Source organism: Borostomias antarcticus (assembly GCF_949987555.1).
Source record: "Borostomias antarcticus genome assembly, contig: scaffold_288, whole genome shotgun sequence".
NCBI lineage: Eukaryota > Metazoa > Chordata > Actinopteri > Stomiiformes > Stomiidae > Borostomias > Borostomias antarcticus.
In genome coordinates this window covers 68,986-85,000 of record NW_028176117.1, presented here as the reverse complement: position 1 = coordinate 85,000, position 16,015 = coordinate 68,986, and the positions used below count along the sequence as shown (strand labels likewise).

The 16,015-nt window shown below is 44.9% G+C and overlaps 1 protein-coding gene across 1 annotated transcript; it reads right to left on the bottom strand.

Annotated features, from left to right (window-relative positions):
* Positions 1-12,406: 12,406 nt before the first annotated feature.
* LOC311328785 (cysteine--tRNA ligase-like) lies at positions 12,407-14,322 on the bottom strand (the record flags this gene model as incomplete). The annotated part of the gene is made up of 2 exons (XM_084462697.1): positions 12,407-12,454; positions 12,961-14,322. 2 exons carry the CDS (start codon positions 14,320-14,322, stop codon positions 12,407-12,409), a joined length of 1,410 nt encoding a protein of 469 aa, XP_084318823.1.
* Positions 14,323-16,015: the final 1,693 nt, after the last annotated feature.

Sequence of the window (16,015 nt, the reverse complement as noted above, 5' to 3'; positions counted from 1 at the left end):
CACCAGCGGTGATCATTTGGACGCTATCATTCAGCACCTTGAATCCACTATCCAACAAGAGCATGGCACCATAGAAATTTATATCCGGACTGAAGGCAACGAAGTGTTGCGCCTTCTCTTCCGATGGTATCTGGATAAACAGGCCCATGATGAACCGCAACAATCGTCGGTAACGAGTAGCGACGGTAAGCAGAGAAATCACGGTAGCAAAAATACCTCCAGACAACTGGCCAGCTTGTATAGCTCTGTCGTCATCTAGCGTCGCAGTTACAGCCAGCAGAAGCAATCAAGCGTGTTCCCGCGGGATGCTCAGTTAAACCTCAGTACTGACAAGTACTATGATAGCATGATGGGAAAAATTATAAGTAATGTAATAGATCGCTCTCATGATCGAACGATTCAACGACATCGTGAGATGTTGCCAAATATGGTTGGAAAACGACAGGCTATGCAGTTGGTAGCTGATACGGCTAAAGACTTTGAGCCTTTTTAACGTGAGTTCGACACTTCCATTTTGGCTACAGACCTTGGATTTTAATGGCTTGAGACATAGTCATGTTATTTGAAAAGTGCCCAATGGCTACTTAGTAGCTTTTGCAAGCCAATAAAGTACTAAAATCACTCTGTTTCTGTAACATAAATATGTACAAAAAGGCTGAAGCCTATGTAGCGCAATGGATTGTCTCGTAGAGCTCACGTTTTTTACGAACAGTGCAAGGTTTGGATTGAGCAAACAGCATGCCTGCATATCCTCAGTTTTGACGGTAAGGGCTTGGTATGAGCAGGAAGGTTGAGGGAAGTAACTAGGACGAACGCACAAAATAGTCAGCAGAAGCTGCAAACTAGGCTCAGTCTTGGAGATAAGAAAGATCGCCAACGAATGGCACAGGTAGCCACCGTTTATACGGTAAAACCCAATCCTCGAACGGCAGAATCAGTCATGGATATAGATCGAAGAGTGACAACGTTGTTAAATTCCATCCTACAGCTAGGAATAAGAGAGTTTGGACCAGTGTAGAAAGAGAGGAGGAAGCCGTGATAGAAGAAGCTTTCGCGGAAGCGCTCAGGCTAGATCCTGAGCAGAAACAGCGGTGGGTCATTGTTATTGATGGCACCATCATCAGCGGAAACTGATTACCGTGATTATGAAAAGTAAGTGAGTTAAGGCAACCAGCATCATCGACTTTATCCATATACTTAAATATCTGTGGAAATCCGGTCACTCTTACACTACAAGTTGGAGAGCCTGACAAGGTCCTAGGAAATCAGACCAAGTGCGAACAATAGAGGTCTGACAAAACGTGAGGCCATTGATATAGTGTGCAGCCTATCTTCAAACAAACTGGCCCAACCTCGGTTATGACAAGGCGCTGGATGCGGGCCATCCGATTGCCAATGGAGTCATTGAGATAGCTTGCCGACATTTGATCAATGGCCATACGGATATAACCGTGGTGAAGTGTAGTTTGCAAGAGCCAGAGGATGTGTTGAAGCTACGCTCACTGGATTCAAGTGAAGATTAGCAGGAGTATTGGAACTTACATAAGGAATGCTAGCCTTCGTAATCATGGAGAACTAATGAATGTGGCATCGTAGCAATGGAACCGCACCCACAGACTTTAGTTCTTCCGCAATATAGCGGGCAGTAGCCTTTCCATCGATGGTATGGTTGGTTGCCCGAATCACTTCATCAACCTTATTTTCAGAAACAGCCTCCAGCATCTGCTTAATCCCCATATCTTCAGGACCAATACCGTAGATAGGCAACAAATGACAAATCAGTACAAAGTAACGATCAGAAAAGCCACCTGCCTGTTCAAAGGCCATCACATCAAATGGATTCTCGATAATATCGCGTAGTATTTCATCTCTGCCATGGTTAGCACAGATTTGACGAATACTCCCTACAATCAGTGCTCGGTACTATGAACAGTGACCTACTACTTCTGCCACCGGCTTAAGAGCAGCAAACAAGCGCACAGCCACATCCCGATCCAGATCATTTCCAGTAAATATAATGCCAGTTGTTGAGCAGAGCTCGGCCCAGCACTTGCAGGCAGCGCTGCGACTCCATAAATTCCATGATCATTGGGCTGAACATAATTTAGACCTGAATCAAAAAGCTTGAATCAAAAACAATAACGCTGCCCGGCATAAATCAATGATAAAAAACCAATCAATGGAAAATGACGGGAGCCAAAAGGTTAAAATGGAAGCTTCATACCTACCGGCAGGCCAAGCCCGGAAGTCAGCTCACCAATTTTTTCCTTGCTATTGGCTTCAACCTTGCGAACCGCGTCGTTGACAGCAGCCGCCAGAAGATCTTCCAGCATTTCCTTGTCTTCTTTCAAAATACTCTGATCAATTTCAACCTTTTTCACATCATGACGACCAGTCATAATTACCTTAACCAGCCCAGCACATGCTTCACCTGTTACTTCTGCATTGGCCAGCTCTTCCTGGAGCTTCTGCATATCATCCTGCATTTTCTGGGCCTGCTTCATCAAATTGCCCATGCTACCTTTAAACATAATAGACCTCTGCACAAATACAGCAAAGAGACAACCATTACCGAAGACTAGCCAACAGTGTTACTATAGCCTTTTACTTAATGATATTGCCCACCGGCTGGATGGAGTCATCCAGCACCATGGCAGAAAACGTCTCTACCAAGCTCTGAACTCTGGCGTCTGAATAAATACTATTTTTTGCCTTCTCTAGTCGTTCAGCAATTTTACGTTCTCGCCAAGCATCAGGAGTTTCATTAACAATACGCCCAGTGTCAATTAAGAGTTTAATGTGCTGCTCAAAATAAGCACACAGTGCTTTCTCTATACGTCGACGATGAGTGTCGTTATATAAAGTACTGCGATCCTCATCAAGCCTCAGCCTGATAACATCATGAGCTCGAGTAATAAACTCGCAATGAGAGCCTATGGTTCCAGTCACGCCCCCAAGCCGCAAACCCCGGTACACCTTAACCCAGCTAACCTCATCCAGATGCTCAAAACTAGTTCGATCATCTTTTTCTGGCAGTTCAACCACTGCCAAGACGGGCGCACCCAAAGCAACTGGCTTAGTTTCTGGAACAGTATCCGTAACAACAGGAAAACCCATATGGGTATCAGCTACAGAAGGGATGTAATTATCTTCCAGCGCTTCAGACCCACCATGGCACGCCGTGTCATAAGACCAGTGTTCCTGCATATCATTATGAGATGGACCAGCCTGATTCTGATCATAAACCGGTTCTTCGCAGGTCGGTTGATCATAAGCAAAGAGTGGAACCTCATCCAGAAACGGCGCAAAGTCTTTCTTATCGCCAGTCTTGAGTATGGGGCTGGCCATTACTTCCGCAACATTCTCAACCTCTGCTCCAGCTACCGTTTCAACAATGCCTGCCTTCGCCTGCTCAGCCATAATCACCGGAGGCTCAAACGAGTCAGTATTGCTTAAGGTTTTAGCTGCAACACTATGAGGTTGCAATGCTTCCTGCACTATAACTGAACTATCTGGACTCTGCACAACAGGCTCAGGCTCCGGATAAGAAAAACCTTCTTTTGTAAAAGAGCTATCAGCATGTGCAATGCATCCAGCTGGTGGTAAAGAGCTGGATGTAGACACGCTATTTTCAGTAACGACCACCCTGCCAATATTGAGAGGCCTCACAGCAGCCGGCGCACCGTCAGGTCTGAAGGCCAGCATACGCAGCAGAGCCATTTCAAAGCCACCACGGGGATCTGGTGCCAACGGTAAATCTTTCTTGCCCACCAAGCCTATCTGGTAGTAGAGCTGGACGTCTTCCGCAGTCATTGAAGCAGCCAGTTCAACAACCTGATCACGATCACCCTGACTATTATCAACGGCATCAGGAACCGCTTGGGCGATAGCAATCCGATGCAGCAAAGAGAGCATATCGTCCAGCACCGCCAGATAATCCGGCGAGTACTCTGCCAATGATGAGACAGAACTCAAAATATGTGCAGCATTGCCAGTCGATAGTGCCACAACCATCTTCATTACCTGTCCCTTATCAATGGTACCGAGCATTGCCCCAACTTCGGCTTCACTCACCAGACCATTGCCAAAGGCAATAGCTTGATCCGTCAGACTCAGGGCATCTCGCATACTGCCATCAGCAGCACGAGCCAATTGCCAGAGGGCAGCAACCTCATTAGGGACATGCTCTTGGCAAAGAATATTCTCCAAATGACCAACGATTCGCTCCGGCGTCATATTCTTAAGGCTGAACTGTAAACAACGCGAAAGAATGGTCACGGGCAGCTTTTGTGAATCTGTGGTTGCCAACAGGAATTTCACATGAGGAGGTGGCTCTTCCAATGTTTTCAGAAGCGCATTAAAACTGTGAGCAGAGAGCATGTGCACTTCATCAATCAGGTACACCTTATAACGGCCGCGGGTAGGCGCGTACTGAACATTATCCAGCAGCTTCAGGGTATCCTCCACCTTGGTTCTAGAGGCCGCATCCACCTCAATCAGATCAACAAAGCGACCATCATCAATCTCTTTACAAGCAGAACACTGGCCACATGGAGTAGAACTGACACCCTGTTCACAGTTCAGACATTTGGCAAAAATACGGGCAATCGTAGTCTTACCAACTCCCCGGGTACCAGTAAACAAGTAGGCATGATGAAGACGATCCTGATCGAGAGCGTTTACCAGCGCCTGAAGAACATGAGACTGCCCTACCAGCTCTTTAAAAGAACGTGGTCGCCATTTGCGTGCAAGAATCTGATAGCTCATTGAGTAGCGTCAATACCTGATGTCAGAAATAGAACAGCCTTAAGCAGCTTTTCATAATTGGCGAGTACCTATGCTAACCAAGAATACTCAAGATTGCACGATCAAGAAGAATTTGGATGTGAATTGGAAGAAAAAGCACCGGAGAATCAAAAAATATTGGAGGCGAACCCTACTAGCCACACCCCGGCACATAATGTTGCTACTACCGTTGCTCCCTTCCGGGCCTAGCGGGGTTCGCAGCTGATTATTGCGGGGGGACCAGCAGGGCCCACCACATAGATCAGGCCATAGAATCCTGATGCAGCACATTCTCCATAAAACATGTTCTTACGTCAACTGCCAGCTCAAGCTAAGCATCAATTAATTACAGTTATTTTCCCTCAGAGCCTCGTTCAAAAACATAAACTACTCTGATCAACCACTAACCAATGCGGCTATACTAGGCAGAGAAAACAATGCAGCTGCAAATCGACGAATCCACTTCAGAGGTAATCTTGCAGCAGTTGATCACCAAAAAACCATCGGCACATTCGTCAACAACATGCCCTGAGTTGTTCCAATAATCATCGTAACTGTTGACGGAAATTCAACAACCACCAATACAGTTGCCACTTGAGTTTTATCACCGATTTCAGCCACAAGAAATAGCACCAGCGTAGTAAGAAAAACGCCAGAACTATTCATAGTGGCTTCATTATCATCAAGCAGGCCAAGAATAGGCGTCCATATTGCAACAACCGAAAAGGATGCCGTTAACAACTATTTAGTAAAATCTAGTGAGATCCAGTCAACCATCCATTGGCCGAGCCATGCCACCGCTACCTAGTACAGTAATATAACCAGCAGAATAGCTAGAGAAATAGCCATGGCGCTAGGAAGCGAAACGTCAGCATAAGAGCAAACAGATGGATTTTATCACCAATTCCGGCAAGAAAAACCACAAACGTAGAAAGGGAAATTGTTTTGATGCGGTTCCAAGGCTACCACGCCCAATTCACTAGTTCTTCATGATTACGAAGGTAAGAGCATTACTTATGGAAGTTTCAATACGCCTTCCAATCCCCACTTAAATCCAGTGAGCGTAGCTCCAACACAGCCTCTGCCCCTTGCAAACTCCACTGTGCCTAGGCTGGATCCATACGGTCATTGATCAAATTACGGCAAGCTTCCTCAATGACTCCACTCGCAATCAGATAGCCAGCATCCAGCGCCTTGCCATAGCAGAGCCTAGACGGTTTTTTGAAGATATTCTGCACACTTATCAATGGCCTCACGTTTTGTCAGACTTTTCTTGCTCGTCCTTTTCCTGATTCTCATTGCCAGCCTCTACTCTGAGTATCTTCATGGACTGTTCTGCTACTCAGCTTTCAATAGCCTCATAACCCTAGTCGTGTAAGTAGTAACCGGCTTTCCACAGATATTCAAGTACATGGATAAAACCCATGATGAAGGTTGTTCTAATTCCTTCTTTTTCACAATCACGGCAACCAGTTTCCGCTGATGACGGAGCCCATCAATAACAATGGCCAACTGCAGTTTCTGCTCCGGATCCAGCCTTAGCGCTTCCTCGAAAGCTTCTTCTATCACGGCTTACGCCTCTATTTATACACTGTACCACACTCTTTTATTCATGGATGGAGGACAGAATTTAACAACGTTGTGCTCTTCCGATCCATATCCATATCCATATCCATATCCATATCCATATCCATATCCATATCCATATCCATATCCATATCCATATCCATATCCATATCCATGACCGATTCTGCCGTTCTAGGATTTGGTTTTACCGTATTAAAGGTGGTTACCTGTGCCATTTGTTTGCGATCTTTCTTCTCTCCAGAACTGAGACTGGGTTGCAGCTTCTGCTGACTCTGTGGCGCGTTCTTCCGACTTTCTTCACTCAACCAGTCCGGTCGCATCGCTAGGACTCTACCGGCAAAACTGATGGTCTGCAAGTCTTCTGTTTGCTCAATCCCAACCGTGAGCTGTCCGTAAAAAAACCAAACCTTTAACTGTATCCTCTACCTGTTGCGTAGCCTATCGGTTTCCATCCGTACTTAGGCAACTCTCACGATATCGTTTAATCGTTCGATCATAAGAGCGATCCATCACATCACTTACAATTTTTCCCCTCATCCATAAGAGTACTTGTCAGTATTTAGGTTCAACTGAGAATCCAGCGGACACACGCTTGATTACTTCCGCTGACTGTGACGCCTGACTACGACAAAACCAAACAAGCTGGTCAGTTATCTGGAGGTATTTTCTCTAACGTGATTTCTCTACTACCGTCGCTACCAGTTACCAACGATTGCTACGGCTCATCATCGGCTTACTTATCCAGATGCATTGGGAGGAAGAGACGGCCAACACTTCGTTGCCTTCAGTCTGGATATAGCTATCTATGGTGCCATACTCTTGTTGGAGAGTGGATTCAATGTGCTAAATGATAGCGTCCAAATGCTCACGTATTTGGGAGAAGAATGAATAATTTATGGTATTGCCGTAGGATACGTTCACAAAAGACGGTTTTATGGAGTTATTGGTTTGACAACGTTATATCACCATAAAATCATCTCTTTTTCGTTACCTGACATATCGAAAACCCTGCTATTTTAGCGGATGCATTGTCGTATCAAAAAAACCGCACCCTATGCCATTATTGGCCTGAGTCATTAAAAATATGCCTAGAAACCAAGTGAGAAAGGGTAGTTCACTATCTTCAAGAATGGTCCACTTGCCAATGATGTCTGATATAGGCAGCGGTTGCTCTGGTAGATCTTACGGTTTTTTATGATGCAATACTCTTGGCCACAACACAGAGGAAATTCAAACCAATTCTGGCACTGGCATTTGAAAAACTGGTCCCAGCATTGTTGTTCATGGCCATGTTGACAGAACTCCACAAGACTCATGCCTCTCCAAAACTAAATTGTGTGCCAGTGTAGAAAGAGAGGCATAAGCCGTGATAGAAGAAGCTTTCGAGGAGGCGCTCAGGCGAGATCTAGAACAAAAACGACAGTTGGCCATTGTTATTTATGAGCACCATCATCAGCGGAAACTGATTACTTGGATTATGAAACAGAAGGTAGTTAAGGTAACCATCATCATACTTTATCCATGTACTTGCATATTTGTGAAAAGCCGGTCACTTCTTACACGACAAGGTAGATGAGACTATTGAAAGCTGGGTGGCAAAACGATCCCTGAATATACTCAGATGAAAGTCTACAAAGCGGCTAGAGGCATCCAGTAAAGTGCGAGCAAGAGAGGTATGACAAAACGAGAGGCTATCGATAAGTGTACAAACTATCTTCAAAAAAACCGTCCCAAGCTCTGCTACGACAAGGCGCCGGATGCTGGCGATACGATTGCCAGTGGAGTCAGTGATAGAGCTTGTCACCATTTAATCAATACCGTATAGATCTGACCTTGGCAAAGTGCAGTTTGCAAGGGGCAAAGGCTGCGTTGAAGCTACGCTCACTGGATTCACGTAGATTGTCGGGCAAGTTGGAACTTCCATAAGGAATGCTCTCACCTTCGTAATCATGAAGAACTAATGAATGTGGCGTCGTAGCAAGAGAACCACACCTAACTGCATTTTGTTTTTGCCTATGACGAACCTCCTACTTCGAGAAAAACTTGGTTCGTAAGTTGAGACACGAAGGATGATTAGGTAGATGGTAATTAACGTGAGTTCAATGAGATAGTCCCTTGCTCTACATATACTTCATCATTTTTGTACATATTCATGTTACATAAAAAGAGTGATTTTAGTACTTTTTTGTCTGGCAAAGACTCAGAAGGAGCCATTGGGCACTTTGCAAAAAACATAACCATGCCAAAAACCATTAAAATCCAATGGCTGTAGACAAAATGTAAGCGTCGAACTGACATTAACTAGGGAAACCTTTGCTTTGAAAAGTCTTTTTAACATTGGAAGATTCTGCTCCTACGGCTTTTTTCTAAAGTTTTTTGAATGTGTACGCTATGTACGACTTTTTAGAGCCATAAAAGTTTAAAATCCCTTACTTACCAAGGGTTACAACGCAAATAGTGTCCTAGAGAGAAACATAATTATGCTTAATTTTACGACTCTGTCATGTAAGTTTTGCATTATTCTCGGTTCCCCAGAGTTAGGTCATTTGGTGTATTGGCTGAAGCCATTGAAAATCATGGAATGTTCGACTTTTCTGGTAGTAAGAAAAGTCGAACACCACGGATGTTTTTATTTACAAATATATGTCAAATTTGGATGGTGTTGACCGTGATTTTAATTACAGGCTGTAATAATTATAACCATATTGCTGTAGAGTTATGCGCAGCATCTCTTTCCAACATTACCGCTTTAGGTAAGTTGATAGGTTGTGTACACACTGTAGCTGGTATGCTTGGTCCTAGCCCCTGTTTTTCAAACCGAATTTTACCTGTTGGGGAAAACGATGATCATTAAACCAAGGATTCGTGGATTTATCTGCACGACCACTCACCCGTGTGGTTGTGAAGCCAATGTGAAGGAGCAGATTGCCTACACTCAATCGCTGGGTTCTGTGGCCAATGGCCCTAAGAAGGTACTAGTGGTCGGTTCTTCCAGTGGTTATGGTCTGGCTTCCCGCATTACTGCCGCTTTTGGCTCCGAAGCTGCCACCATAGGTGTGTTTTTTGAAAAGCCAGCGACAGAAACCAAGCCTGGCACTTCTGGCTGGCATAACTCTGCTGCGTTTGAAAAGCTGGCCCATGAAGCTGGCTTGTATGCTAAAAGTTTGAATGGCGATGCCTTCAGCCATGCAGCGAAGCAAAAAACCACAAAACTGATCAAGCAGGATCTAGGGCAGGTGGATATGTTGGTCTACTCTCTGGCATCGGCAGTGCGCAAGCTGCCAGATACTTGGGAGGTGATTCGTTCTGTACTGAAACCTATTGGCAAAACCTATCGTGCTACTGCAGTGGATACCAATAAAGACACACTGTTTGAAGCCGCCGTCGAGCCTGCAACAGAAGCAGAAGTGGCGGCGACTATCACCGTAATGGGAGGACAGGACTGGGAGCTATGGGTGAAAGCACTGTCTGAAGCTGGCGTTCTGGCAGAAGGGTGCAAGACCGTGGCCTACAGCTATATCGGAACTGAGCTGACTTGGCCAATTTACTGGAACGGTACTCTGGGTGAAGCCAAGAAAGATCTGGATCGTGCAGCTCATGCCATTGATGATAAGATGAAGGCCATTCATGGTTCTGCCAATATTGCAGTACTGAAGAGTGTAGTCACTCAGGCCAGCTCTGCGATTCCGGTGATGCCGCTTTATATTTCCATGGTCTTTAAAAAGATGCGGGAAGAAGTGGTTCACGAGGGCTGTATTGAGCAGATAAACCGTATGTTCCGTGAACGTCTTTATCGTACCGATGGCTCTGCACCGGAAGTGGATGACAGTAATCGTTTACGCTTGGACGACTTGGAGTTAAGAGAAGATATCCAGAAGCATTGCCAGGCTACTTGGCCGCAGCTGACCAATGATAACTTGGCTGAACTGACGGATTACATCCTATACAAAGAGGAATTCTTGAAGCTGTTTGGTTTTGGTGTTGATGGTGTGGATTACGATGCCGCTGTAAATCCATTAGTACCATTTGATGTTATCGATATTTGAATATGGTAATGAATTCTTATTGACTTTATCCATTCAGATGAGTGTTACCGGCTGAATTGATCAGGAAACAAGGATGTCAAAAGTACATAATGTTGAAAGTGCTAATGCACAAGGTCTTTTGCCTACTCCAAAAGGTACCGCCACAAAAGTGGTATGGGGGCAGCTGCAGGTGACATCGGTTGCAGTTGAAAATAAATTGCCTTCTCCTGACATTTTCAGCAACGATCAACAAACTCTAGAAGGAACCGACAAGACTACCCGTAAGGTTAGTATTGATTCTGGGGTTGTTTCTCTAGAATCTGCTGAGAAAATGGCAATAAGCCATGCCGATGCGAAAGAGATTGTTAAGGGGCTTGAAAGCATATACCAGAATCTCTCTGCCTATGCTGCGCAGAGACAAAATATACCGAAGGCTCTTGAAGCTCTAGAAGGCAAAGGGTGTGAAGCATTGTTGGAAGTCTTGGGGAATTATAATTTAAGGCATTATGGCACTGGACTTTTAGAGACTTGTCAAACCATTTTAGACTGGAGTAGCAAAGTCATATGCCCAAAAGTTCCAGAAGATCTGAGAAAAATTAAAAAGAAATGTGAGAAGCTCCGTACCGAGAGTATAGCTCTAACTGAGAAGGTGAACATTAAGCCTACTCATGCCTATATAAAAAAAGCAATTAAAAAAAATGATGTACTTACCAAATACAAAGAACGTATGCTTAAACCCGTTGAACTATCATTTGATAATACTCTTGCTTCGCTGATTGATACCCACCAGCCCACTCAGGAACTCAAATCCTGCCTTCAGTCGATAAAAGCCATTCTACCAGCAGATATGGATGTAAGTGCACCCATTGATATCACCATCAGAACTTGGGCTTTTAATATTATTTTAGAACGAGCAAGGGCAATCACTGGTATCAAGTAGCCATATTTATATAGAACCTAAAGTATTATGTGGTAGTTCCCTTGCTGCGACGCCCAATTCATTAGTTCTCCATGATTACGAAGACTAGAGCATTCCTTATAAAAGTTCCAACACACCTGCCCATCTCCACTTGAATCTAGTGAGCGTATCTTCAACACAACTTATGTTCCTTGCAAACTCCACTTTGCCCAAGTTAGATCCATTCGATTATTGATCAAATGGCGCCAAGCTCCCTCAAGAACTCCACTGACAATCGGATAGCCAGCATCAAGCGCCTCGTTGTAGCAGAGCCTAGGACGGTTTTTTGAAGATAGTTTACACACTTATCAATGGCCTCCCGTTTTGTCATACTTCTCTTGCTCGCACTTTGGCGGATTCCCATGGTCACCTTGTCAGACTAACCACTGGGTATCTTCAGGGACCGTTCTGCCACTCCGCTTTCAATAGCCTCATCCACCTTGTCGTGTAAGCAGGGACCGGCTTTTCACAGATATTAACCGTGAGTTATATGGTGAAAGACAGGTGCGCCCTAGCCACTTAGCTATATTTCGTATACTAAACCATTGATAACGCACTGAGACCGTGTCTATTGTCAATATATTCTGTAATGTAGATGATTGATGCATAGCATTGTAAATCACAATGGCATAGGCCACTCATCTGTCATTCAAAAAAGCCTACAATGATATCCAATCTATCGCTAAGTGAAATAATGGCCAACATCATCTATTTCCATCATAGTGCCTCTTGCAATTTCAACCACTATTACCAGCGACTGATCACACAATATAAATCAGACTATTTCCAGAACCTAGTATCCTACAATCGCTTGGTAGAACCCATGAAACAGGCTTTGATACCACTGACGGTTTATCTAAAGTTTGAGGCGGTTTTATGGTTATATAACGTCGTCAAACCGCGCACTACATAACACCGTCTATTGTGAACGCATCCTACGCCAATACTCTCTATTATTCATTTTTCTCACCAGATCGTGATTATTTGGACGCTATCATTCAGCACCTTGAATCCACGATCCAACAAGAGCATGGCACCATATAGAGCTACATCAGGACTGAAGGCAACGAAGTGCTGGCACCTGCTCCTCCAATGGTATCTGGATAAACAGGACAATAATGAGCCGCAGAAATCATTGGTAACTGATAGCGACGGTGAGCAAATAAATCGCGTTAGAAAAAAATACCTCCGTACAACTTACCAGCTTGTTTGGTTCTGTTGTAGTCAGGCGTTGCAGTTACAGCCAGCGATAGCAATCTAGAGTGTTTCTACTGGATGCTCAGTTAAACCTCAATGGTCCGGCTCTTTTGATGTTCATCCAATAATTATTGGCAAAAGACCAGAAATAACAGGCTAATTTTATGTGCAAATAAGGCTTACTTCAGACTCATTTCATATTGGAAGACACTCTCAATTAGCACCAATAAAATAGTTGCCTAAGTGTACACTCTCGGAATTCAAGAATTCAAGCACCAAAAAGGTAGTAGATACAAACGGAAAGTTTTTGGCGAAACTGAGAGGTTGTGAAAAAGTACCAGCCGGCATGTTTAAACCGGCCGATTTTTAAATAAAAAATTACCGTTCCATCCGCCAAGTAGTACCTACCCTACTGTCCTGCAGGATTATCCCCTGCGCTGCCAGCTTATAACGGATACGGTCCGCTTCAGCAAAGTTGCGGTTCTTCTTGGCACCGTTACGCTTCTGAATCATCTCTTCAATCATGGCCTCATCAACATCGGCTCCTGATTTTAGGAATGCTTCCGGCTTTCGTTGCAGAATACCAAGAATACCACCAAGTTTTACCAGCAGAGCTGCCAGTGGCAGTGCAGTAGTTTCATCCTGACTGCGAACTGTATTGAGCTGACGGACCAGCTCAAACAATACTGCCATAGCTTCTGCCGTATTAAAATCGTCGTCCATTACCTTAAATAAGCGTTGCTCAAATTCATTATTTTCTGGCACCGCCACTCCCTCCAGATCAAGCCCCTTAAGAGCCGTATAAAGTCGCTCAAGACGAACGCCGGCTTCTTTCAGACTATCTTCTGAGTAATTAATCGGACTGCGGTAATGACTGGAGATCATAAAGTAGCGAACCACTTCTTCATCGTACTTATCCAGAACTTCACGAATGGTGAAGAAGTTGCCTAGGCTCTTGGACATCTTCACATTATCAATACGGATGGCTCCGGAGTGCATCCAAGTATTGACAAACTTGGCGCCATTACACGCTTCACTCTGGGCAATCTCATTCTCATGATGAGGGAATCTCAGGTCAGATCCACCACCATGGATATCAAACGTATCACCAAGGCAGCATTTGCTCATCACCGAGCACTCAATGTGCCAGCCTGGACGACCATCACCCCATGGTGAATGCCAGCTTGGCTCACAAGGTTTTGCCGCTTTCCACAGAACAAAATCCAGCTGGTCTTCTTTCTGTTCTTCAACCTCGATACGAGTACTAGGCTCAAGCTCTTCAGGTACCTTGCCGGAGAGTTTGCCATATTCAGCAAACTTATGAACCCGGTAATAGACATCACCATTACCAGGCGCATAGGCAAAGCCTTTTTCAATCAGCTGCTCAATCATTTCAACCATGCCTAGAACAAACTCAGTAGCTTTTGGCTCATGATCCGGCGGCAAGTTACCAAGTCGCTGAAAATCTTCCTTCATGGCAGCGATCATACGGACAGTCAGTGTCATAAAATCTTCGCCATTCCCTGCAGCCCTACAAATAATCTTGTCATCCACATCCGTAATATTGCGGACATAGGTCAGGTTGTAACCACGAGCACGCAGATAACGGGCCACCACATCAAAAGCCGTTACTGTTCGCGCATGCCCAATATGACAGTAGTCATAGACAGTCATACCACAGACGTACATGCGCACATGGTTTCCATCCAACGGGATAAACGGCTCTTTCTTGCGGCTCAGGCTGTTATAAATATGCAGCACTTTCTCCATCCTTTTTAACTATGAACATGCAGCGTTTCAGGCCATTTTCACGGTTTAGGTATTATGATATCAGGAGAGCGAAACAATGCACTCATGACTATTTCGATTTTGTTGCCCATCCGGGCTATGATGTGAAAGCCGTTCAGAAGTATTTAAGCAAGAAAGTGAGGCAATCAGCAGTTTCACTATCACTTACTAAAACGCTGCCACTAACTGGCAGCGTCTTATCAGGCTACCTGTCAGATTTTATTGGCCCAAGTATCTTTTAAACCAATGGTTAGGTTAAACACAGGGCGTTCTGTTGAGTGGTCACAGCGGTCTGCCACAAAGTAACCTTCCCGCTCAAACTGGAAGGATTGTTCTGGAGCAGCATTCACCAGCGATGGCTCGACCCATGCCTGCATCACCTTCAGTGATTCCGGGTTAATATGGCTCAGGAAATCCTCTTCACCACGATCAGGAGCCGGATGATTAAAAAGGCGATCATAAACTCTCAGTTCTGCTTGCTGACCATAGGTAGCCGACACCCAGTGAATAACACCACGTGGGCGAATGCCTTCTGGTGGATCTTCGCCAACAGTACCGGGAACATAAGAAGCACGTACCTCGACAATATTTCCGCTTTCATCCTTTATCACTTCATCCGCCTTAATCACATAAGCACTTCTCAAACGTACGTAATCACCGATAACCAGACGCTTGAACTTCTTGCGAGACAGCGTTGTATCTTCGGTAAAATCTTCCCGATCGACATAGATATCGCGGGTAAATGGCAGCGTTCTATTACCCAACTCCGGGCGATTAGGATGTGCAGCGGCGTTCATTTCCTGAACTTCGCCTTCCGGTAAATTCTTGATCACCAGTTTAAGAGGAGAGAACACCACCATTGCGCGGGCTGCGTTAGTGTTCAAGTCATCACGGATCGCATGTTCCAGCATAGAAACATCAGCAGTACCACCCGAACGGCTTACACCCACCATCTCGGAAAAGCGGCGAATAGACGTTGGAGTGTAACCACGACGACGCATACCGGAGATAGTAGGCATACGAGGATCATCCCAGCCATCCACAACACCCTCATCCACCAGCTTTTTCAGCTTACGTTTGGAAGTCACGGTATAGTCCACATTAGTACGGGCAAACTCATACTGCCGTGGTCTTGCTGGTACTGGCAGATTATCTAGGAACCATTCATACAGAGGACGGTGATCCTGAAATTCCAGAGTACAGATGGAGTGTGTAATGTGCTCAATGGCATCTTCCTGACCATGAGCAAAATCATAGCTGGGGTAAATACACCACTTGTCGCCAGTCTGATGGTGAGTGACTTTGCGGATCCGATACAAAACAGGATCACGCATATTCATATTGGGACTCTGCATATCAATCTTGGCCCGAAGTGATGCCTTACCATCTTCGTACTCACCGGCACGCATTTTTTCAAATTCGGCCAAGTTATCTTCCACACTCTTGTTTCTGTCAGAACTCTCGACGCCAGTCTTATTGAAGTCACCACGGTTGATTCGCATGGATGCAGCATCCTGATGATCAACATAGGCATTACCTTCACGAATCAGATGCAAAGCCCAATCATAAAACTGGTCAAAATAGCTGGATGCATAACGAACATCCCCGGACCATTTAAAGCCAAGCCAGCGAATATCTTCTTGGATAGCATCCACGTAGACTTGCTCTTCCTTAT